This window comes from Mastigoproctus giganteus, chromosome 6 (assembly GCF_048544385.1).
Source record: "Mastigoproctus giganteus isolate SK-2022 chromosome 6, ASM4854438v1, whole genome shotgun sequence".
Lineage (NCBI taxonomy): Eukaryota > Metazoa > Arthropoda > Arachnida > Uropygi > Thelyphonidae > Mastigoproctus > Mastigoproctus giganteus.
Window position 1 is genome coordinate 165,089,266 of NC_143580.1, and position 26,407 is coordinate 165,115,672.

General features: G+C 37.7%; 1 protein-coding gene across 1 annotated transcript in view; it reads right to left on the minus strand.

The window, feature by feature from the left end:
* Positions 1 to 26,407, minus strand: part of scat (VPS54 subunit of GARP complex scat) — a 414,636-nt gene that overhangs the window by 114,264 nt on the left and 273,965 nt on the right. Inside the window, exon 14 of the mRNA XM_090376331.1 lies at positions 3,279 to 3,411. Coding sequence (XP_090232457.1) covers positions 3,279 to 3,411 — 133 coding nt within the window. The remainder of the gene's footprint in view (positions 1 to 3,278; positions 3,412 to 26,407) is intronic.

Genomic DNA, 26,407 nt, shown 5'->3' on the forward strand with positions numbered 1-26,407 from the left:
CTGTATTGAATTTTAATTGTGGAAAACTTTCTGTTCTTGCCAATGCAGCAAATTCAAATTTTGGTATTTGGTGAGACAGCAAATACTCTATTCATGATCAAAACTAAGCATACATAACACATACAAATTTTTATTTTAACTAAGAAGAGTTTATGTAAAATTTGTATAAAGGGGTCATTTTACAAAAGCTCCTTCTGGCTAAAATCAAAACTCGTGCATTTGGTTTCAATCATGTAGAGACTTTCCATTCTCACTGAACACCAAGCAGTAAGTCTTGGCCCTAAAGCTCTAACTTATGTTCAGCTTAGAGACAAATACCCTTATCCACAGTTCTGTCCAAGTTGCAAAACTGTGGCATTGCCGGAACAGAGGAATCTGCTATACATATAAACATCTAAGGCACTAACCATTTTTAAATGTACAATGAATTCACCTACTCAGGTTATTAGCATTAGCAGAGGCATATGAGGCAAGAAAGCAAGCTTATATGGCAACAGCAAAAAAAAAAAAAAAAAAAAAAAAACCTTCCCATTTCATCCATCCATTCACTCCAAACGTTTGTCTAGTTCTGCCTTGAACTTATTTAATTTGTTGACTTCCACCACAACAAATTGAAGTTTGTTCCAACTATCAACCACCCGCTGGCTAAAGGCAAATTTCTGCACATCTATCCTACAATTTTCTTTCCTCAATTTGAATTTATGTCCTTGCATTTGAGTAATGTAATCTGAGCAAGAGGAAGAAATCCCATCAGCATTCAACTTGCTCAAACCATTCAAGGCTACACCTCAATTAGATCACCTTCCAAGTGTCTAGTCTCCAGATGCTGCAATTTAAAGAACCTAAGCCTTTCTTGGTAAGAGCACCCCTTTGTTCCCTTCACCAATCTTATTGCCTTTCTTTGTACTTGTTCCAGCAGCTCTACATCTTTCCTAAAATGAGGCCTCCAGACCTGTATACAGTAAGAGATGTGGCCCAATGATTACCTTATACAAAGGGACACCTTCTTATCCCTGCTAACAAAATTCCTATATATCATTGAGAAGACATCACGAGCTACTCTTGCAGCCTGTCTGCACTGCTGAGAAAACCTCATATCTGACTGCACAATTACTCCAGATCCTTTTCATTCTCCACTACCCTGAATGTAGTACCACCCAGTTGATACGTTACTCTGGGGGGGGGTTACAGCTACCCATATGCAGTACATTACATTTGTCAATGTTATACTTCAGTTGCCACTTCTCAGCCTATCTGCTCAACTTTTCCAGATCCTGTTGCTGGTAGCATACTATCATTACTGTCATTAACAAGCTTGGAAATCACAGTTGGTAGTAGGGTGATCCGCCGCCAGGTGTCACTTGGGAAGTAGATTTCTGTAGCTGCTGCAAGCCGACAAGTTTTCCTTGAAATTTTATCGTATTTTTGATTAGTTAATGTATTAATTTGTTTTACAAATAGATTAAATAGGCTTAGTAATGTTGGTTAGCATAAACAAGTACAGCAGACTCTCGATTAACTGGGACACTTCAAAACTCCAAATTAAAAAAAATCAACCAGAAATCAAAAATTCAAGTAATAACCTAGAATAGGTATAAACAAATATTTTGCAAGTTGTAAATAAGCAACAAGCTGCATTATAAGTTGTCATTGAGAGATTAGTGCACCTAAGGTATTATCTTGCAATCCCCGCTGTCTTCACACCCACCGCTCAAAAAAAAGAAAGAAAAAAGAGAGCAAATGTTTAGTTTGTTTTAGTGTGTCACGTTGATTGTTGTGTTCCATTGCAGTGCAAAAGGACAAATTTTGTTTTGTTATTTATGTCAGGGATGTCGGAATTTTTTTTTTTTTTTTTGTTTAGAAATCACGAAAATGGTGGGTAAACGCAAAAGAGTTGCGTTTTCAGTTAAACAAAAACTTGAAATTATTCAAAAGTTTGAAAACGGTGCATCTGTTAAATCTCTAAGGAATCATTATAATAAGGATGTATTAAAATGGCCAAACATTAACAAGTATCGTGCGGAATTCAGATTTGTCAATAATAATATAGTAGCAATACATTATTAGTCATTCTTGAGTTACGTAAAACTGAACGAAGTAAGAAGTCCTGAAACGTATCTCTTACATATGTTGGGGACTTTTGTATTTTTGGATTAACCGGGAAATTGATTATCCAGGATTTGTTTTTTACCATCTATCCCGGAAAATCAAGAGTCTACTGAATTTTGGTTGGTTAGCGTAAATAAGTATTTTGAAGGTTTTAACCACTTTTTGGGCATATATCTTTTGTATTTAGCTAAGGATATAGCTAAGGTATAAGATACAACTATATAGCAGAATACGTATTACTCATCATCAGCCATTTTCAATCCACTGCAGGATGAAGGCCTCTCCAGAAACTTTCCAGTTCCTTCTGTTTTGTGCAATGTCCATCCATTTACTACCCACAAACTCATGAATTTCATCTGTCCATCTCTGTCGTTGTCTTCCAGGTTTTCTTCTAGCTCCTCTTGGGTACCATTCTGTTATTCTCTTAGTCCATCTGTCATCATGTCTTCAAGCTATGTGTCCTGCCCAAGACCATTTTAGTTCTTTAGTTTTGATAAGAATGTCCTTTACTTGAGTTTGCTGCCTAATCCATTTGTTTCTCTTCTTATCTAACTGTCTGATTTCCAATATAATTCTTCCATTCTTCGCTGTGTAGTTCTCAGCTTCTCTTAATTTCTTTTGGTGAGTGCCCAAGTTTCACTTTAATAAATCATGGTGAGTAGTATACATTGGTTCATTATTTTATGTTTCAGACAAATTGAGATATTGCCCCTCAGTATGTGACTATATTTCCTGAATGCTATCCATCACTTTGTCTTGCATCTTGTAGGCCATACTACTAATAATGAGAGACGATAGATAAAATAAGAAATCTGGTATAACTCCATGAAAATGTAAAAGCACTGTAGGTCAAAATTCACAAAAAGGAAATGTGATAGCTTATAGGCCTTCTGAAAAAACTGGAGCCATCCTATTCCACTTCAAGTACTGCTTTTATTTTAAAATTTTAACTATATTTTTTGATGTATGCTTATAAATATTTTCAAAAAGAAATTACTCTCAAAATTCAAAAATTTTGCTTATATACTGGAATAGAAATAGTCTTAGGGCAATTACAAAATTTGTAAACTAAAATGAAGTAAATTTTGCATTTTTCCATTTGTAAAATGAAAACACGTAAAAAGCAAATTAAGTTCTAACTATATTATACATAAAATGATAGTACTAACTCTGGCTCTTGCAGCAAGAAGTTTAGCACAACGTTCATTGGCATGGTCACTAACTGCACACAGTGATTCTTTTAATGATGAAATAAGTTGCACACGGTGTTCTTCTGTTATCATTACTTCCATTTCTTCATCTCTAACAGAAAGAAATAATATCTTATAGATCTGAAAACATCACAAAAAAAAAAAATAAATAAATAATATATATACAGTCGATTCCGGTTATTTGGGACACATCGGGACTAGTGCATTTTGGCCTGATTAAGCGGCTGCCCCAATTATCCGAAGTTTTACCCCCCCCCCTTTACAATTAGTTCACTGTACAATCAAATCACGTTACGACGAACTCAAAATAGTAAAGTACCGTTCACTATACGATGTGCAGTAAGCGCCGGTCATTATGATCACGTTTGTGAATTGAATTTTAATTCTATTAAACAGCGATTCTAATTAGCGAAATAGGAGGAATATTATCCATAGGCTATAAAAGTAAAGATATATTAAGCACAAATTTACCTTTATTACCTTACCAATTAAAAAATTAAATTATATGTGAAAATCGGAAGAATTACGTGATAATCGGAATAATTAATACGTACTGTAATATGTACATACTAACTAAACTAGTTGACATTTCTGTTCACTGACATTTGTTGGTGGGGGCTGAAATTTAAAACAGTAAAAAGATAAGCAATCAACAACAAAGAACACGGCACACACAAATTGCAAGTAACACAACACGCGCAAGTGAGAACGGAGTAACAAATTAGGAAGCTTTAAAAATAGGAATGAAGAGAAGATTCTGAAAATTATTTTTTTTATATGATTGAAGATTCCATGGAAGTGTAAACACATTTTACCATAATAACCCACAGAATTCCAGCTGCCGGTATTATCGCAAATTCAATAAGATCGAGTTTACTGTCCGTTTATGATAGATTGTACTAACAGAAAAGCTCAATAAACAGGCGACTGCTAATTGTTTTTATTGTTTTATGGTTGTGACCTCCAAAAATCCGACCGAACTACGTGGTACGGTCGGAGACAATTGTAGGGTAATCTCCAGTGCTGAGGTCTCCTGCCCCGATTAAACGGCATTTTGTCCCAATTAAGCGAAGTAAACCCTGGCTATTTTCTCGATTGGTTTTTGTTTTTTTAAGATTTGCCCCAAATAAACGGCTGCCCTGATTAACCGGTGGCCCAAATAACCGGAATCCACTGTATATATTAATGGGTGATTCACTACCAGTGCGACAAACTTGCAGTAGGTGTAGGGGGCACAAAGACGAATCAGAATCACATAGCATTGCAGGGTCCAAAATGCCTTCTTCGCCATGCGATAGAGGACATTGAATGGGAGGTTGCGTGAACAGCGATCCCGCTGGAAGTCAGCATTTGTGAACCATTTCTGTTGAAGAAACCAAGTAGCAAAAGTCCTCCGGAGTGGATAATCCGCAGGCTCCAATGATTGGACGCATTGCAGATGGTATGAACTCATTTGGTTTGTTGACAGTATCCTTCATACAGTGGATTGGGAAATACCCAATCGTTGGCCTGTCGTTCGAGTACTCATACTCAGATTGCCTTTTGCAAGACGTAGGACATTCTCCTCATTGTCTGGCATCCTCATCGTTCGCTCTTGATTCATGGTACCTCTCGTGAAACAACCAGTCTCACGTAACCTTCTGTGCACACGTGCGAAAATCGTATGATGAGGAGCATGCCTGTGCGGGAAACGTTCCTGGTACAAGCACAGAGCGGCGCGTACGTTACAGTCCACAGCTCCATATGCGAGGTGCATGTCGGCCAGTTCAACGTTTGAATACTCGTCCATCCTACTGCCTCGGGAACTGGTTCGAAAATGCTGACTTCCAGCGGGATCGCTGTTCACACGACCCCCTGTTCAACGTCCTCTACTGCATGACGAAGGCATTTCGGACCCTGCAATACTATGTGATTCCAATTTGTCTTTGTGCCCCCTACACCTCCTGCCAGTTTGTCGCACTGGTAGTGAATCACCCTATATATAAAAATATACCAGATGCCACAAAAGGTATATACCAAATTTAAATCTTTATTTCTCCTTAACTATTGTGAATACCAAGTTTATTCAAATAGTATGCAAATCAATTAACCATAGAATTTATTTTTTATTTATTTTGTTGCAAGTGATGTGAGGATTACAAAATGGTGTCATACACATGAAACAGTGAATATCCATAACTGGAATACATGTGAAATATTTCACCAATAATGTTTCAGAGAAGAAGTAAAGATTAATATCGAAGTAATTACAAAACCTCTCCTTCGGCTCCCTTTGATGCTAGCTAAGGAGTCAGTGGGAGAGAGTCAGATAAAAATGCAATTTGTTAATTTTATACATGACTATACTGTCCATTAAAAAACTTACAATCATTGCACAAAAATTAGCTGAACCAGGAAACTGCTATATGTAATTGTCAATGAGCAAAAATGCCAACTTTAAATGGCAAGCTGGTTTTATTGGCAGCTAAGCCAATTCTTGAGATTTAAAAATCGGGAAATCACGGTATGGATTTGTTATGGGGCTGTCATTTCTAACCAATCTAATGAGTTATTGTGATGCAGTGACCAAGGAACTAGATGCAAAAAAATAACTTTGTTATCGTATATTTGGATTTCAGGAAGGCTTTTAATACTGTTGAACATAAAAGACTGCTGTACAAACTGGAGCAATGTGGCATTAAGGGCAAGTTAATGCTATGGATAAAGGGATGGTTAAGTGGAAGAAAATAAGAGTGGTTATGAATGGGTGCTGCTCTTCATAGATTTATTAGTGAGTACCTCAGGGTTCAGTGCTGGAACTCTTCTTGTTTTCAGTATTTATTATTGATAAAGGTATGTTAGGCTTAATGTTTAAGTTTGCAGATGATACAAAAGTTGACAGGATAGTTATCAACAGTAATGAGAGCATGCTATGCAACAAGATCTAGAAAAATTAGGATGATGGACTGAGAAATGGCAGTTGAAGTTTAACATTGACAAAGGGTAACAGTAATCCCAGAGTAATTTATCAACTGTGTGGTACCACACTCAGGTAGTGGAAATGAAAAAGACCTTAGGGTAATTGCACAGTTAGATATGAAATTCTCTGAGCATTGCAGACATGCTGCAAGAACAGCTTGTGGGGTTTTGTCAATGACATACAGAAACATTTCTAGAAGCAATAAGGTGATTATCCTCTTGTAGAAGACCATGGTTAGGCCATATCTTGAGTACTGTATACATTCACCTTAATTAATCAATTCAAGGCTTTAAACACCTCAATCAGATCTCCCCGCAGGTGAAGCCTTTCTAGGTAAGAGCACCCTCTTGGTCACTGCTTCATCAGCTTGGTTGCCCTTCTCTGCACCTGTTCCAGCAGATCTACATTCTTCCTGAACTGAGGCCTCCAGATCTGTATACATTACTCAAGATGTGGCCTAACCATGGCCTTATACAAAGGGATAATCACCTCATTATCCCTGCTAGCAAGGTTTCTGTATATCATTGACAAAACCATGTGAGAGGTCCTGGCAGCATGTCTGCACTGAACAGAGAATTTCATGTCTGACTGCACTATTACCTTCAGGTCTTTTTCATTTTCCACTACCCTGAAATTGGGTCAATGTTGAACTTCAGCTGTCATTTCTCAGCCCATCAAACCCAATTTCCCATATATCTTGTTGCAACAGCTCACCCTGATGACTGTTGTTAACCACCCTGCCAACCAACGTATCATCAGCAAACTTGGACTTTAAGCCTGATATACCTTCATCAATATAATTGATAAATACTGAAAACAACAATGGGCTCAGGACTGAACCCTGGGGGAACTCCGCTAATGGCATTAGTCCACGAAAGATGGTGCCCACTGATAACTACTCTGCCTTCTCCCATTAACCATCCCTTTATTCACAGCAGTTAACAGGAGAGACTGCTTCTACAGGGATGAGATACGCTTAATTAGAAAGGCTGCAAGAATATTTGCTGATGCTATCAAGGTAGTGAATTAGAAAGGCTGCAAGAATATTTGCTGATGCTATAAAGGTAGTGTTAGGTGGGTCAGAAAACCGCTAGCTTGGGGGATTCACAGACTAAAAGGTTAAAAGTAGCCACAGGCAGAGGTGAAGTTGATTCTTGCCCTACTTCTATTAGAATAAGCAATGGCCTGGAGTGATGGATGCTGGGGGTTTCAGGGACTGATGACAGTCACCAGTCCCTGTATTTGCAGATAAAGGAACCATTGGTGGCAATGATCACAGTGTACTGATGTGGGATTTACTTAAGGATATAATTCTCTAGGGAAACTGTTGTCATCTAATTCCCATGTTTCATGCACTGCAATGTAAAATAGCAGATAAATATTTTGCATAAACATTATAAAATGACCCTCGTCAACCGGTGCAATACCACCACCTTGCTTATTGGAGAGACTAAACCCATGTTTAGTCTCTAGAACAAAGTTTCCAGCATACCCCCCCCCCCCCATTCTTCTCCTTCAACCCATGCACGGTACTAAGTACTATAGGTTTTGATACCTTTCATGTTTGGGGATTTCATAAAAAATCAAAATTACCATTAGGGGTACAAGAAAGGGTTTTTGCTTCCATAAAGGTGGCTACCAGTGATCTCAGACAGTTTTTAAATTCTATAGAGTGGGATTCAACTGATGATGTTAGCAACAGCATATTCTAATTGGGAAGCATTCAAGGATTTAATCATGGAAGCTACTAAAAGTTTCTTACCTATTAAGAAATATTGTTCAAGGTTTAGGCATAAATGGTTGTCAAATGAACTAATGAGACTCGTGGCAGAGAAGAAAAATGCATACGATGCATATAAATTATCAAGCGACACAGAAGCCTATGGCAGATATAAGTTAGTCTGTAATCAAGTCACAAAGGAGGTTAGGCAGGCAAAGGCAGAATAAGAGAAATCTTTGGCAAAGGATACTAAGAAAAAGAGCAAGGATTTCTTTACTTATATAAACTCTAAAAGGAAGGGGATGAATCCGATTGGTCCAGTTGATATCAATGGTTCAGCTGTTTATGATCCTGCTCAGATAGCAAACAAACTGAATGAGTATTTTGCATCTACATTCACACATGAGGAGTTAAGGATTGAAAATGCCAGAAGGTTATCAAATTGTAGAAGGGTGCTTTGTTTTCGTAAAGGCGACTATGATGGTCTGAGACAGTATTTAAATTCTATACAGCGGGACCAACTGATGATGTTACCAACAGCAAACTCAAAATGGGAAGCATTCAAGGAACTAATCTTGGAGGCTACCAGGCTTTACATACCAACTAAGAAATATTGTTCAAGGTTTAGGCCTAAATGGTTGTCAGATGAACTAATGAGACATGTGGCAGAGAAGAAAAATGCATGGGATACATACAAATTAATGGGTGACATGGAAGCCTATGATAGATATAAGTTGGTATGTAACCAAGTCACAAAGGGGATTAGGCAGGCAAAGGCAGACTACGAAAAATCCTTGGCAAAGGATGCAAAGAAAAACAGAAAAGAGTTCTTTACCTATTTAAACTCAAGAAGGAAAGGGATGAATCAGATTGGTCCACTGGATATTGATGGTTCAACAGTTGAGGATCCTGCTCAGGTGGCTAACAATCTAAACGAGTATTTTGCATCTACATTCACGCACGAGGAGTTATTCAGGAAGGAGAATGATTTAGGTAAAGTAAACATTGGCAGTGAGCTGAATGATTTGGTAATAACTGAGAGGAAAGTGGAGGAGAGATTGTTGAGGATAAACATAAAAAAGGCACCTGGGGTGGATGGGATCTATCCAGTTATATTAAAGGAGGCAGCAAAGGAAGTAAGCAAACCCCTAGCCATAATTATGAGAGCTTCTTTGGACTCAGGGGAGGCACCCATAGAATGGAGATGTGCAAATGTAACCCCAATTCACAAAGGAGGATCAAAGGCTGACAAAAGTAATTATAGACCTGTTAGTTTAACTTCTGTTCCAGGTAAATTAATGGAGGCACTGGTTAAAGAAGCACTGCAGGATCATCTAGACAAGAATTCAGTTATAGCTCAGACGCAGCATGGTTTTGTTAAGGGCAGGTCTTGCCTGACCAATTTGATTGGATACTATGATGTAGTCACAAAAGAACTGGATGCAGGGAATAACTTTGATATTATATATTTGGATCTTAGAAAGGCTTTTGATACTGTTGCACATGGAAGACTGCTGCACAAATTGGAGCAGTGTGGCATTGGAGACAAATTGCTGCTATGGATAAGGGGATGGTTGAGTGGCAGAAGACAGAGAGTGGTAATCAATGGACACTGCTCAACGTGGACTAATGTTATTAGTGGAGTTCCTCAGGGTTCAGTGTTGGGTCCGTTGTTGTTTTTGGTGTTTATGAATGATATTGATGATGGGATATCAAGTTTAACGTCCAAGTTTGCAGATGATACAAAGGTTGGCAGGGTTGTTAAGGACACCACTGACGCTAGGCTGCTGCAACAGGATCTGGAAAGGTTGAACAGATGGGCTGAGAGGTGGCAAATGAAGTTTAACATTCACAAATGTGAAGTACTAGATATGGGAAACAGTAACCCCAGAGCAACGTATCAACTCTGCGGTACTACACTGACAGTGGTGGATAATGAAAAGGACCTGGGGGTAATTGTGCAGGCAGATATTAAGTTCTCTGAGCAGTGCAGACGAGCTGCAAGAGTAGCTCATGGTGTCTTGTCAAAAAAGATAAACAGGAATATTTCTAGCAGGGATAAGGAGGTGATTATTCCCTTGTATAAGGCAATGGTTAGGCCACATCTTGAGTACTGTATACAGGTCTGGAGGCCTCATTTCAAGAAGGATGTAGAGCTGCTGGAACGGGTACAGAGAAGGGCAACAAGATCAGTGAATGGAACAAAGGGTTGCTCTTATGAAGAAAGGCTTAAGTTTTCCAAAATTACAGAGTCTGGAGACTAGGCACCGGCGAGGTGATCTGATAGAGGTGTATAAGACTTTGAATGGTTTGAGCATGCGCAATGCCAATGGGATTCTTCATCTTGCTCAGAATAATCAGCTCAGAGGGCATAAATTCAAATTGAGGAAGGACGGATGTCGGATAGATGTGCGGAAATTTGCCTTTGGCCAGCGGGTGGTTGGTTGGCGGAACTGACTTCCATCACTTGTTGTTGAAGTTGATAGCCTAAACAAATTTAAGGCTCAACTGGACAGGTATTTCGAGCGAACGGAGGGGTGAAATGGGAGTGGTGTGTGTTTTTTTTTTTTTTTTTTTTTTGGCTGATGCTGAATAAGCTTGCTTTCTTGCATCATATGCCTCTACTAATGCTAAAGCTAATGCTTCTGTAATAACTGAGAGCAAAGTGGAGGAGAAATTGTTGAAGTTAAACATAAGGCACCTGGGGTGGATGAGATCTATCCAGTTATATTAAAGGAGGTGGCAAAGGAAGTAAGCAAGCTCTTAGCTATAATTATGAGAGCATTCTTGGACTCAAGGGAGGTCCCGACGGACTAGAGATGTGCAAATTTATCCCCAATTCACAAAGGGGGATCAAAGGGTGACACGATTAATTAGAGACCAGTTAAACTTCTGTGCCAGGTAAAATAATGGAGTCAGTGGTTAAAAATGCATTGCAGGATCATCTAGACAAGACTGCAGCAATAATTCAGCATGGGTTTGTTAAGGGAAAGTTTTGTCTGACAAATTGGATATTATGATGTGGTTACAAAGGAACTAGATGCAAAAAATAATTTTGATATCATATACTTGGATTTCAGGAAAGCTTTTGACATTGTTGTGCATGGAAGACTACTGTACAAACTGGAGCAGAATGATATTAAGGGTCGTAATCAATGGGTGCTGCTCTTCATGGATTAATGTTATTAGTGGAGTCCCACAGGGTTCAGTGTTGGGTCCACTCTTGTTTTATATATTTATCAATGATATTGATGAAGGTATATCAGGCTTAGTGTCGAAGTTTGTGGATGATACAAAGTGTTGGCAGGGTTGTTAATGACGGTAATGGCAGTGTGCTACTGCAACAGGATCTAGAAAATTTGGGAAGATGGGCCGAGAAGTAGCAATTGAAGTTTAACATTAACAAATGCAAAGTACAGTCAGTCCTCGTATAACACGTGTTTACATTACACGAATTCGATCATACACGATTTATAAATAGGGGAACGATATCTTATATAACACGAACCGAATTCGCTTATGCACGATTTGCCTTTGTGTTTACAAGAAATGCCAGTCGAATGCAGAATCACCACAACCGAATGCAATACGATAGGAATGAAGAGAAGATTCTGAAAATATATTTATGTGTTTTATATCAGTGAAGGGGAAACACATTTCACCATAATAAGGTAAAAATCCACACAATTCCAGCTATCGGTATTATCGCAAATGCAATTAGATCGAGTTTACTACCAGTTTATAACAGATTCCACTAGCAGAAACGCACCTGGAAATTGTTTTTATTGTTTTATGGCAGTAACCCCTAGAAATGTGCTTTAGTAAAATGTGAGGTGTTAATAGTGTATGTCTGCCTTTACGGTGTTGTTTATTCAGTTGCTACACGTGTGCAGCTTAGTTTATGTGCATCAAGCGTGCCTCCTCAGTTTGTAATTGTGCTTTATTCCCTAAAAATGAGTAAAATACTTAAAAGTTGTGAAAAGGAAGCGTCCTGGTGAAGACACTGCAGATTCAGAGAGAAAAAGAAAAGCAATATCGATAAACAGAAGCGGACTGGATCAAAAATTCTTACCCGGGAAAATTTATAGTGGCCTCATACTATGGTTTATGGCCAAAATCACACCGGCCTCTGGCCCACAGGGGTTTCCCCAGTAAGGCTATGGCCAGTCCGCCTCTGTTGATAGAGAAAAAATATGAAATTGTGACATGCTTTGAGCGAAATGAAAGACCATGTGATATTGCACGTGGTACAGGCCTAAATGAGGCAACGCCGAGAATTACAAAGAATGCAGAGAAAATAAAAACAACTTTGATAGCAGGAACAACTCCAAGTGTAATTATAATCCATTAGATTAAGACAGAAAGAATTGGAAGAGATGGAACGGCTGTCATCTGTTTGGATAGAAAATCAAAGAAAAAACAAGTTTGCTTATGATAGAAGCAAAAGCATTAGCAATATTTTATTACGTAATAATCGTAATAAAACACGTAAGTATTTTTTTACGATTATTTATTGTGTTTGGTAATGTTTTGGTTACAAATATGTGTTCAATCTTGAGTGGTCGGCACCTAACCCTATTTTTCCCATAGGGCCTGTTGTTTATATTGCACGATTTTGCATTGCAGGAGGGTTTCTAGGAACACAACTATCGTGCTATACGAGGACTGACTGTATTGCATATGGGTAGAAGCAACCTCAGAGAAAAGTACTAACTGTGTGGTACTACACTTAAGCTGGTAGAAAATGAAAAAGACCTGGGAGTAATTGTGCAGGCAGATATGAAGTTCTCTGAGCAATGCAGACAGGCTGCCAGGGCAGGTCATGGGGTTTTGTCAATGATATATAGGAATTTTGCTAGAAGGGAAAAGGAGGTGATTGTCCCTCTGTATAAGGCAATGGTCAGGCAATGCCTTGAGTACTGTGTACAGGTCTGGAGGCCTCATTTTAGGAAGGATGTAGATTTCCTTGAAGCATGTACAGAGAAGGGCAACAAGATTGGTAAGGGGAATGAAGGGATCCTCTTACCAAGAGCGGCTTAAGTTCTGCAAACTGCAGTAGCTGGAGACTAGGCACATGCAATGTGATCTGATTGAGGTGTATAAGGCCTTGAATGGGTTGAGCACACTTGAATTCTGATGGGATTCTTCCAGGATCCGGAAAAGTGGCCCTCACATTTCACCTCCGGCACATTTCGCCCCCAGTAGGTAATGAGTAGGCTACAAAAATGTAAATAATATATGCCTAATTTTTTAATAATTCTTATTTATTTTGTTTTAATAGAATAAATGCACATTATTATTGTTTAAAACTCGAAGTTGTATGCAATGCCTCTAAGGTAATCAATCACATTACGATTTTGAAAATCTTGGGCTAATCTTTTAATTCTAGCAGAAATTGCAGCATACTTCTTGTTTCTTTGATTGCCTGAATTACCAGCAATTAGTTGTATAATTCTGAAATTGTGCAGCCCTTGTTGTTTCTTTAAAGAATCAATGAATCGATAAATATTTGGTAATAAAGTAGCACAAGTTTCCTGAAATCCCCTGTGCTACTCCTCCACGCCATTGTTGGTACATTGCTGATCATTCAGTGTTCGTGTGTAAACATTCCACAATTCGATGGGAAAAATGGGTAATTGCCGGCCTCTCCATTGTCTTCTTCCAATATATGTATCTTCAAAGTAGTTTGCAATCACCATAGCTTCAATGGGGAAGTCATCAGCTTCAACTAAATCTTCAAATGCTTGAATAACGTTAGCAGGAGGAATAAATGCCAATGCCGGAATCATTCGGATCCAACGAGCAAATCCATGGTCTTGTTCATATCAGGCTTTTAAACCTTCATTCTGTACCTTTTGCTAAATGCTTTGGGAAAGATGAAAAAAAAACAACCGGTATTTACAATACCAGGAAATTTTTGTTGGAAGGCTTGCATGGCACTCTGCTCGAGATCTGTAATAAGTCGCTGGGATTGGGGATCCAGTTGTAGATTTTTAACTTCTTGAAGCAACTTGACATATGTGGCATGAGTTTTGTTTGGCAGAAGCACTTAGACCACTGGAATAACTGCATTGAATTGAACCACATGAATTGTATAAAGCTGCTGGAAATGCGTGGGTACTGTGCTAAGAGTTCCATCAGAAAACCACTCCTGGCTACGCGCCAATAACTGAAGATTGTTACTAGTGGAAAAAATAAGCATACGACCCGGGAGCAGTTCATGCTGAGAATCATACATCAAAAACTGTTGTACATTGCAATCGATAATAATTTCTTGATAATTTTGTGGAATTACTAGGTCCTGGAGATTGCTCAGTAAAGCAGGAGTACCATTGTTCCATTGAACATGACGAATGATTTGTTTAACTGAATCTTTTTTAGGAAGTAATGCTGTCACATTGGCATGAGCCTCTGCAATTACTAATGCAACAATCTGCTGTGGCCGCTCGTTCGTGGTTGTTGCATGTTGCCGTATTTCACCAATCAATTGCAACGCTTCCGACCTTGCAGCTTGAGCTGCATGGTTATGTTCAGTTATGACTTTCACAACTGGGCCCACCCTCTGTCCAAACACACCCTTTGCAGGTGGAACGTTTTTCACAAACCCAAATTCCATGTTGTTCATCTACAGTTCCCTTTGAAAACACGTAAATGTGGTTGTCATCATCTACCAATGTTCTTTTGCCTCTTAATGACGGAACACTTTTTGCCATTGTATCATCATCATCATCATCAGCCATTTTCAATCCACTGCAGGATGAAGGCCTCTCCAGAAACTTTCCAGTTCCTTCTGTTTTGAGCACTGGCTATCCATTTACTACCCAAAAACTCAGGAATTTCATCTATCCATCTCCACCTTTGTCTTCCAGGTTTTCTTCTAGCTCCTCTTGGGTACCATTCTGTTATTTTCTTAGTCCATCTGTCATCATGTCTTCAAGCTATGTGTCCTGCCCAAGACCATTTTAGTTCTTTAGTTTGCCATTGTATACACAGGATTAATTAATCAAGATGCAAAAATAATATGCAGATATTGCACTGCCTTCAACGCTCAGCTTGTTCACATGATGCACCGCCGATAATGAGGTGCCAAAAACAGCAATTAGGCTCTGTCCACTGTGCCAGGAAATGTGAGGAGAGCCAGATGCACGAACTTTTGTTTGAATTTAAAGAAATCAGAACAAGATTAACTTGTTACTGAAAAGACTCCTATAAGATTAGTCACTGTTTCCTCCCCCACGTGTCCATCACTAACCACGTGACTATCGCCCTCGTGGTCGAGTATGTATTCTTTCCATTGTGAAAGGATTAACAGTTCCAGTTAATCCTTTCACAATGGAAAGAGAACACTGAAGACATACAAAAGGGGAGAAATTAGTTTAAAAGCTACATGACAATTTGTACACAAATGTAATTTTGAAAATTTGTTCGGAAAAGATAGAGTTATCTGAAGTTCAGTTCGAGTAATCGAGAGAGTTTAACGTTCAATCTCCACTAAAGGGGCTTGGACTTCAATAAAAATTCGAGTTATCGAGAGTTGACTGTATTTACATTTTTGTAACCTACTCATTATCTACTGGGGGCGAAATGTGAGGGGCCACTTTTCTGTAAAGCGATTCTTCCACTTGTTCAGATTATGAACCTAATGAGCATAAATTCAAATTGAGGAAAGACAGATGAAAAAAGATAGTGTCCAACAGTGTCTAGAACTTTCAGAAGATAGAACAGATGTGCAGAAATTTGCCTTTAGCCAGCAGGTGGTTAATTGTTGGAACAAACTTTAATCTGTCGTTGTGGAAGTTGATAGGTTAAATGAATGTAAGGAAGAACTGGACAAACATTTAGTGGGAATGGTTGTGTAAAAAAAAAAATTTTTTTTTTTTTTTTTTTTGGCTGATGCTGCATAAGCTCATATGCTTGCTTTCTTGCATCACATGCCACTATTACTACTACTACTTGCCCTTAATACCACATTTCTCCAGTTTGTACAGCAGTCTTTTATGTGAAACAGTATCAAAAGCCTCCCTGAAATCCAAGTACAGTCCATTCTGGTTATTTGGGACACATCGGGACTAGTGCATTTTGGCTCAATTAAGTGGCTGCCCCAATTATCCGAAGTTTCACATAAATAGTTAAAAATACAATGTACCCCCCCCCCCCCCCTTTACAATTGGTTCACTGTACAATCAAATCACGTTACGATGGAGTCACCATAGTAAAGTACCGTTCACTATACGATGTGCAGTAAGCACTGGTCATTGTGATCCTGTTTGTGAATTGAATTTTAATTCTATTAAACAGCGATTCTAATTATAGAAAATAGGAGGAATATTATCCACAGGCTATAAAAGTAAAGATATATTAAGCACAAGTTTACCCTTTATTACCTTACCAATTAAAAAATTAAATATGTGAAAATTGGAAGAATATACATGATAATCGGAATAATTAATACGTACTGTAATACATACATACAAACTAGTTGACATTTCTGTTCACTGATATTTGTGGATGGGGGTCAAAATTTAAAACAGTAAAAAGGTAAACAATCAATAACAAAGAACACGGCACACACAAATTGCAAGTAACACGATACGCGCAAGTGAGAGCGGAGTAACGAGTTACAAGGCTTTAAAAATAGGAAGAAGAGAAGATCTGAAAATTAATTTTTTTACATGATTGAAGATTTCATGGAAGTGTAAACACATTTCATCATAATAACCCACAGAATTCCAGCTGTCGGTATTATTGCAAATTCAGTAAGATTGAGTTTACTGTCCATTTATGATAGATTTCACTAACAGAAAAGCCCAATAAACAGGTGATTGCTAACTGGTTTCGTGGTTGTGACCTCCAGAATTTCGACCGAACCACATGGTACCGTCGGAGACAATCGTAGGGGAATCTCCAGTGCTGGGGTCTTCTCCCCCGATTAAACAGCATGCGGTCCCAATTAAGCAAAGTAAACCCTGGCTATTTTCTCGATTAGTTTCTGTTTTTTTAAGATTTGCTCCAAATAAACAGCTGTCCCGATTAACCGGTGGCCCAAATAACCGGAATCCACTGTATATGATGTCAAAATTATTTTTTGCATTCAGTTCCTGAACTTTTGCATTCAGTTCCTGGTAATTGCATCACAGTAACCTATAAGACTGGTTAGATAAGACTGCCCTTTAACAAATCCATGCTATTACTGCATATAATTGCATGACTTTCCAGAGTTATTCAAGTTCAAAGGGCTTTCTGGACAGAGGGACATAAACAAATTATTATAATAGACTGAGGAACACGAGAGGTATTAGAACCTATAGTAATTAGTACCGTGCTCGGGTTGGAGGTTGAGAAGACAAAAGAAGATATTTTTTGACATTAGACTTGAACTTCTGTAGACTGTAATTTTCAGGTAATACATACAAAGGAAGGTTGTTCCAGAAAACGGCAGTTGAATGAATAAATGAGGAAGATGAAAACTTGGTTCTGTGAGTTTGAAGTTGGACAGTAAATGGACGTTGGCTGGTGGCGGCACATGCTCGGAATGTTTTTAAAGAGAGAGCGGGAATTATAGTAGCCAAATCAGAAGAACAGTGTCCATGGAAGTGTCTGTAGAAAAGGCATGCAGCAGAAACAGTACATCTATGAGACAAAGTGGAGAGACTCTGTTAGAGATGAGTGTCCAACAACAGTGTTTAGAAGTTTTGGAAGATAGGATACATTCTGGATGATTACTCTCAACATAGCTGGTCATCAACCACAAGAACATTCAAAAACTGAGAGAAACATTTGGGAGAAGTCCAAAAAAGTCCATCAGTCTGCAGTGCATCCTTAAGCCTGACCTGCATTTGTTTTCATACAAAATATAAACATGATAACCACTCACAGAGGGCAATGCTATTGCAGGATTAGCCTTTGCTAATGATAAGCTGAACATATCTGAAAAAGAAGAAATTGACCCTGCCTAATCTGGTTCTCTGACAAGACACATTTTCCCCTTCATGGATTTGCAAACAAGCAGAGCCGTCTCTGAAAATCTCCACGTCACAGTCTCTGCCTGTTACTGTTTGGTGTACATTCTCCACATGTGGAATTTGTGACCCAATGGTCATCAAGGAAAATATCACCTCTCATCTATAATTCCCTTATTGCAGGGTTTCCAAGGCTCAGAATTTGTAAAGGCCTCAGTGGTCATTACTTTATGCAAAATGGAGGCTGACCCCCCCCCCCCATCATTCACATTTTCGACCTTTTGAATGGATATTTCTGGGAGAATGTCATTGCTCTGGACTATCAGAAGCACTATGGAAGTGGCACTGAATGGCCTGCCCATTCTCTGGATCTCACTCCATGTGACTTCTTTCTGTGGGAATATGTCAAAGACAGAGTTTACCAGTGCAACCTCATGAACTTTGGAACAACTTCATCATCAATTCAGCATCATGCATGTTTTTTGATATTTTGAGCGAGGTTCTCCAGAGCATCATAACAAATTTTAGAGTAAAGCTCAGGAAAGTCATTGAAGTAGGGGGATACCACATCAAACACAATATCATATAAATACGGTGAGTAGTTCATTTGCATAATATTTGAATAAACTTTGTACTTTTGATAGTTACAAAGGGTACTAGGAAAGTTTTCAATACAGCTTTGTTTATTTAATTTTTTCAAAGTAATTTCCTCTACATTCAATACACCTCTCCATCCTCCGAAACCAATCTTTAAACCAGTTCTGCCAAGTTTCACTAGGGAGTACAGCACACTCATTGTCCCAAGCCCGTAGAAGGTCCTCATCACTGGAAAACCGCCTCCCTTTTAGCTTCATTTTCACATGCGGGAACAGTGCAAAGTCGCAGGGAGCAAGGTCTGGCCTGCAGGGAGGGTGCTCGAGAAGTTTCAGTCCTGTCGTGGTCAAATATTCGGTGCAGGCTTTGGCGCGGTGAGCTGGAGCATTTTCGTGATGGAGGTGCCAGGTGTCTATTCTTGACTTTGGCCGCAGGTTCTTCATAGATCCAATGACTTTAGGCAGGCATTGTTCAGTATACCACTTAGCTGTGACTGTCTTCTGCGTGTCCAAAACGACACGTTCCACAATTCCACTCGATTTGAAAAATACAGCTATCATTTTCTTCTTTACAGATCGGGATTTTCTGACAATTACGGGTGTGTCGTCATCATCAAAGACCCAAACTTTGTTTTGAGCCTTGGTCGGCAGATCGTAATAGTACAGCCAAGTCTCGTCACCTGTCACGATGTTGTTCACATACCGAGATTGTCCCTTATCAAACTTTTTTAACATCTCCCGGCACCAAGTCACACGTCGTGTCATCTGCTCTTCAGTCAGTTGATGCGGCTGGCACCCAGAGAGAACAAAGTTTCTTCGCGTGCAAATGATCTTGCAGAATCGAACGAATTGCTGGTGCATTGAGGCCCAAAGTATCCTCTATCTGTTGGTAGGTCACTCGCCTGTTTTCGTCAAGCATTTTCCTCACAGCAGTAACGTTTTCCTCCGTAACTGACGTTCGTGGCCTTCCCGGCCTCTCAGAATCCTCCAGAGTGAAATTTCCCCTTTGGAATTCTCTATACCACCTGAATATCGTTGTACGATGTGGACAATCATCATCTAGTGCAAGAGTCATTTCTTCTAAGCACTGGTCTATGGTTAAACCACGCACGAAATTATACCGCAAAACGTCCTTATCTCATTTCGTGACCACGATGCCATCGTAAGCACTTTACACTCTCACTACTAATGAATAACTGAGCCCATCGACTTGGCGCGGCGGCTACTATGCACGTATGAACATGTCTCAACATGCAGCAACAAGCAGCTTCCTGTGATTCATTGTTGCGTCATATTGCAAAACTTTCCTAGTACCCTTTGTATAGAGAAATAAAGATTTATACTTTGCAGGCACCTTTTAAGCCACCCAGAACATACAGTAATTTAATGAACTGATAATTAACATATACAGTAGACACCCGCTTTATGACTGGTTTTCTGTATGATCACTTTACGATGGATGCTCCATAATAAAATACCGTTCACTATACGATATGTAATAAGCGCCGATCACTGTGATCGCATTTGCGAATTGAATTTTAATTCTATTAAACAGCAATTCTAATAAGCGAAAATAGGAGGAATATTATCCAGAGGCTGTAAAAGTAAAGATATAAAGCATGAAGTTACACTTTATTACCTTACCAGTTAATAAATTTACACTTACATACATAGCTTAATTAATACTGTGATATATGTACATATACACTAACTCCGTGGTTTTCAACCTGTTTTTTAAAAATGGCACCCCTACTCAATTTTCTGTCTGTTAGATCTGATTGTGTGTGTGTGTGTGTGTGTGTGTGTGTGTGTGTGTGTGTGTGTGTGTGTGTGTGTGTGTGTTATTAAAAAATATATATGTTATATGATATTTATTGTAATAAAATAATTATAAAAATTACATTTCATAATCCAAATTATATATATATATATATATAGTATATAATTTTATTCTTTATATAGAGGCACTAAGTAAACATCAATTATAGATCACAACAAAATTAAAAAGATACTGTACACCTTTTTATAATGAAATAAACATATAAATTAAAAAATAATAAGTTTAAGTAACTTAAACCCAAATTACGTGGCACCCCTGGAATGTTGTTGCGACACCTTGGCACCCTGGTTGAAAACCACTGCACTAACTAATTGATCACCTAACTAATTGACTAACTGTTTGCTGACATATATTTTTTTTTTGGTTCTAAAATTTAAAACAGTAAAGATAAGCAATTATTAACAAAGAACACGACAGGCACAAATTGCAACTAACATGATATGTGCAAGTTGAGGTATGGAGTAACAAGTTTATGAAGCTTAAAAAATTGGAATGAAGAGAAGATACTGAAATTTTTGTTTTTTTTATATGATTGAAGATTTCATGGAAGGAGAAACACATTTCACCAAAATAACATAAAAACCCACATAATTCCAGCTTTCAATATTATCACGAATGCAACAAGATTGCATTTACTACCTTAATAGATTACACTAACAGAAAAGTCCAACAAACCGGAAACTGCTAATTGTCTTTATTGTTTTATGGTAGTCACCTCCTGAAAATATCACAAAGGTGTTCAAAATTGATTCTTATAACCGAACATATGATAACAATGAAAGTGTAGTGCATTTTAATGATTTTAATTGGTTTTTTGAAATTTGTTTCTATATAAGTGGCTGTTTGTAAATGTGTTGGCCTCGTGTTTTGTTTTTGCATCCTTTAGTTGAAGTGATTTTTTGTGCTGTGCTTATTTGACACAAATTTACTAAATACAGTATTCCATATAAAACGAATACAATTTCGATTATAAAAATAACCTTTTAAAGAGATAAATAGCTTAGTTATATAGCAAAAATTTCAACTTCTGAGGTCTTGGAACGAATTACCAAAAGAAAAAAAAAAAAAAAAACACAATGTGTTATTGGGTTTACTGGGGGTTTTTTTTTTTTTTTTTTTTTAGGAGCATTAGCAACTAAGGCCATATTGCTCCGGGTATATGCGGTGGTCATTCCCTGACCATTCTGCATCCTCCATATTTGGTGGTCACGGGCTCGAACCCCGGTCTAATCAAGATGCGTGTGCATCTTGATTAGACCACTGCTGCTCCTGCCCAACTGGCTACGGAGGTGCCATTGGTTCACATTATAATTTCATGATACAATTGTGTCTCTGGAACAATTAATATCATAAAGTAGGGGTGCACTGTATACAAATATGTATCTGCCACATTACAAACTACAAAAGTAAACAATTTTTATTTGGACCATTAAACTTTTCTGGTACTCCTATTATTCATGAACCATTTCCTATTTCCAACCAACTCCTATTATTATCCAATGATTCCATCCATTAAATTAATAAGTACAGTGATGAAATATAATGATAATAATAAGTAGAGTGATAACTATTTGTATTCTTCAAATACAAATAATTAAATAATTATATTCATAAAACTAGTTGATTTCTTTAAGTATTTATGGAGAGGCAACTAAGGTCATGAAATTCAGTATACTGTGTAAGTAAAACCAGAGATTCCCAAGTTTAAAAAAAAAAAAAAAAAAAAAAATGAATCCTTGCGCTAAACTATCTATTTTAACTATAGTGCCATAAAAGCTACCCCCCCCCAACTAAATCTTAACGAAATTTGAACCTTACCTTCTCCACTGTATTAAAGAACACTGAACAATTTTATTATCAAGTCAAAACATAACGGTTGAAAGACACGAAGGGATATTAATATTAGTGAAAAATATGCCACAATATATTGCACAGATATAATATGGAATATTTAATCAAAAGATATATTGTAAAATCTCATTACAACAAAGTTCACGGAGGGTTCACAAATCATTTTATTGTACATAAATTTTTATTCTAATGAATTCTGCTTAAATTATTTTAAAAAGTCATTACTCAAATATCTTTTCTAACATACAAAAGTAGTAATTTCTGCTTTGTTTTGCTTAAATATTGACTTTGAAATCAATTATAAATTAAAAAAATGACAGAAGTATGTATTAGAAAAGCAAAATGTGTATTCAGGATGTGCAAGTTAAATTAGATTACTAATTGTAAGAAGGTTTTTAGGGGGAAAAATTAACATTTCACATCACCCCTACTCTTTTTTTGGGGGTAAGAGGGAGGGCAGTATGCTGTATCAATTGAATTTGAACATAATCATTTAAAAATATAGAATTTTTTTGCCGCATCTTTCAAAATTTTTTCCCCCCAACTGAAATCCATCCATATGAGGGATATTTATAGCGTCATTCATAATTTTCACATACAAAAACCAATACCTTTTATGTATAAGTGGACTTGGAAAGTAATTTGTATTACCAAATTTTCCAACAGAACTATTTCGTTTAAACAATATTTAAAACTCATTATTATTTATATAAATAATATATAAAACACTGTATAAACTATTAGATGCAATAATGTGATATGTGTGCTACATGTGATATGAGTGACATGTCTGTTGCCTTTTTTTGTAATTTGCAGCCCAACAGTACTTCCTGCAAGTTCAATTGGGGGGCAACAACTCATTCATTCTTGTTGGGGGGGGGATAAGTTCCAATAAGATATTGGTTGTTTTCAGGGATGTACCTGATCAGGTGAATTTCATGTTTCAAGGTATCAGTGTGCAATTTTTTAGGGCACACAAGGATTAATCTCTTGTTATAGAAGTATTAACTAGAGGGTATGTGGTGTAATAGTTCAATACTATTAAAGTATTGTGTTTGTCTATTGCATACTGAAGTGCTGAACTGGTCATAAGATATATTAATCTTGATTGGTAATCTTGACTAACTTTGTTTAAATACTTATATTTTAAATTTTAAGATTTCAAGAACATCTCACATTTTAGGAATCTGAAGACTGGTAGTGGATGCAGGGGCTATTAATACAAATAGAAACCACACTACACTGTGATGTTTAGCATACTGAAAACTGTCTGAAATGTATATACACCGCACTCTATAGACATAATTTTGAGTATTCAATCTAAACATATAGACATATATTCACTAAAATAAAGTACACGGAGGTTGAATGTTCTTGATCTAGTTCTCAACAAGGATCTGTGCAATATCAAAAATATGAAAGTTCAGGAACTGACTGCAAGAAGTGATCATTGTCATAAAATGGACAGTATCCAAGCCAAAGGTCATCAATATGGAATGAACAGGTGCCTTGCAACTATCTTTACCGTTGAAACCATATTAGTGCCAAGGAAGAACAGTGAAGCTAAGGTGAACCACTGTAAAATAAGTGACAGAATAATATTAGAGAAATGCCTATCTGAAAAGCTACTGAGACTGAGCAAATGTAAAGCCCCAGTGGCTGACTGTGTGCATCCAATTATACAGGGTTTCTCAAAAATATTGGTACAAACATTTAGGGAAGGTGGGTAACATCTAAAGGAATGTGAATCGCATAGAAACCCATAACCAGAAACGTCACGGGAAAGTAGTAGCAGAGGCACAAGAAGCAGAAATGACACAAGACAGTAATTAGTGGCAAACATTTATTTGACATAATATTAACAATGGAGTACGAGATGGATGCATTTCATGATGTTACAACAGATGCTCAAAGGTTCCACCATGAGACGCGATGCATGTGTGACATGCATCGCGTCTCATGGTGGAAATGGCCCCTCGGCACCATCATAAGGCCATTTTATGAAACACAAAGCAAAAAAGAAACAATACCTTCAAATACCCCTGAGAGGTGTCCACAACAGTCCAGACTCTGACTAGACGATGTATATTTATTCCCAGCTAACAACCAAACTGCTCTACATGGGATTGGCCATAGCAAAAAGGTAATTCCATATTTCGCCCTAACATACCTATGGAAAGGGGGCTCCCAACAGTGAACGGTGATTGAAAACTACTCAATATCTCCGGCATCTCTATCTCCGAATTTTACGATCCCTGTCATCGTTTCAACAAATCAAAAACCGGCAATGCATCACACAGACAGATCAGACAGTGTACATCCGTCGTCAAGGTCAAGAGAACAGCTTCATTCCAACTGCTATTTCAAAATGTGTGATCCATTAGGAACAAATTGAATGAAGTTGAAGAGCTCTTGCTGTCTCCCAATAAAACTAGATCACATTCAACCAGAGTGGTATGTACTTGCCTGTTCTTATCTGGGACCTGAATGGGGGGGGATCACTTGACAGGCCACAAGATACACAAGTTCCCAATGAGCTCCCAATTACTTTTGTTTCTAGGGCAAGCATTCATTTTTTTCAGGACTCAAATTCTTCTCATAATGCACCAAGTTCTAATTTGAGATCGGTACACTTCTTACATTGGGTGCAAAGGGAAAAAAAAAAATCATCAGTTGCGCTAGGTTTGTCCACTAGAGCAACCTTAGAATACATGCCACAGGCTATATAAATGACACACTCATAACTGACAACGGAAATGTCTCTGAGTATTTCCGTCTGGGTCATGATGTCCTTGCACTTTGTATTAAAGGTGAATCTTGTAGGTACCATTATTAACGTAAAATTTAAACTTCAGAAAGATTACAAAATTTAAATTCACAATATATTACAGAAATGAAACTGTTGACAAAACTTTAACTACCAGATAAGCTAAACTAAAGCTAACAAATGAAGGTTACGAAGTTCCTGCGAAAATATTGATAACAAATGTCTTCTGAATATTAAGCTGCAGCTTTATAAATACTTAACTGAATACAAAAATAAACTAACCAATGTGACTATATGAATTCAAACTATATATGAACTACAGTTTAGTGTATTAAATAAGAAAACTTAAAATTATTCCAAAAACTAACCTGCTATGAGGTACCAAAATGCACAGCCACTGTATACAATCAAGTTCGGCAATGTGCTATAGGTCTGCAGAAGCTGACATCCATTCCAACAAAAGCACTGGGAAAACAAAAATGAGAGCACGAATGACTCTGATGAGTTCAACGAACAACTGTACAGATATAGGTACAGAGGTATAGTGAGCCAGTATATCAGAATGTCTTATAATGGTGGATTTTAACTTTCCAGATACTGACTGGTAGGTTAGTCACTGCCACACTAGCAAGGGTTTTGTTAATTTATTGGATGACATTTTCTACAGCAGCATGTAAGAGGCAGCAAGTGAGCAATTCAGGCATAATGATCTGCAGATAAAAGAAATACCAGATGGCAGTGATTACAATGCATCGATGTGGGATTTACTTAAAGATTAACTACCATCAAGGTTAAAGGGAAGAGAGTTTTTAATTTCTATATAGTGGTACCAACTAATGTTGTTATCAAGAATAAATTCTAAATGAGATGCATTCATAAGGGAAATAATCACAGAAGCTACCAAGCTTTTCTTACCAACTAAGAAATATAGTTCAAGGCTTGGACCTAAATGGATGTCAGATGAACTATTGAGACATGTGGGAGAGAATAAAGATGCATGGGAGGCATATAAATTATCAGGTGATAGAGAAGTCTATGGTAGATATAAACTAGTCTGCAATCAAGTCACAAAGGAGGCTGGGCATGCCAAGGCAGATAACAAGAAATCTCCCACAAAGAATGCCAAGAAAAGCAGCAAACACTTCTGTACTTTTATCAACAGTAGGAGGAGGAGTTGAATCACATTGGCCCACTTGATGTCAATTGTTTAACTGATGATGATCCTGCTCAAACTGACGGCAGGCAGAATAAGTATTTTGCATCCACACTCACACAAGAAGAATTCTTTAGGGAGAGGGATGCGAAACGTTTATTGAACTCTAACATTGTGCTAAACAATTTTGTGATATCTGAAAGGAAAGTGGAAGATAAATTTTTGAAGTTAAACATAAAAAAGGA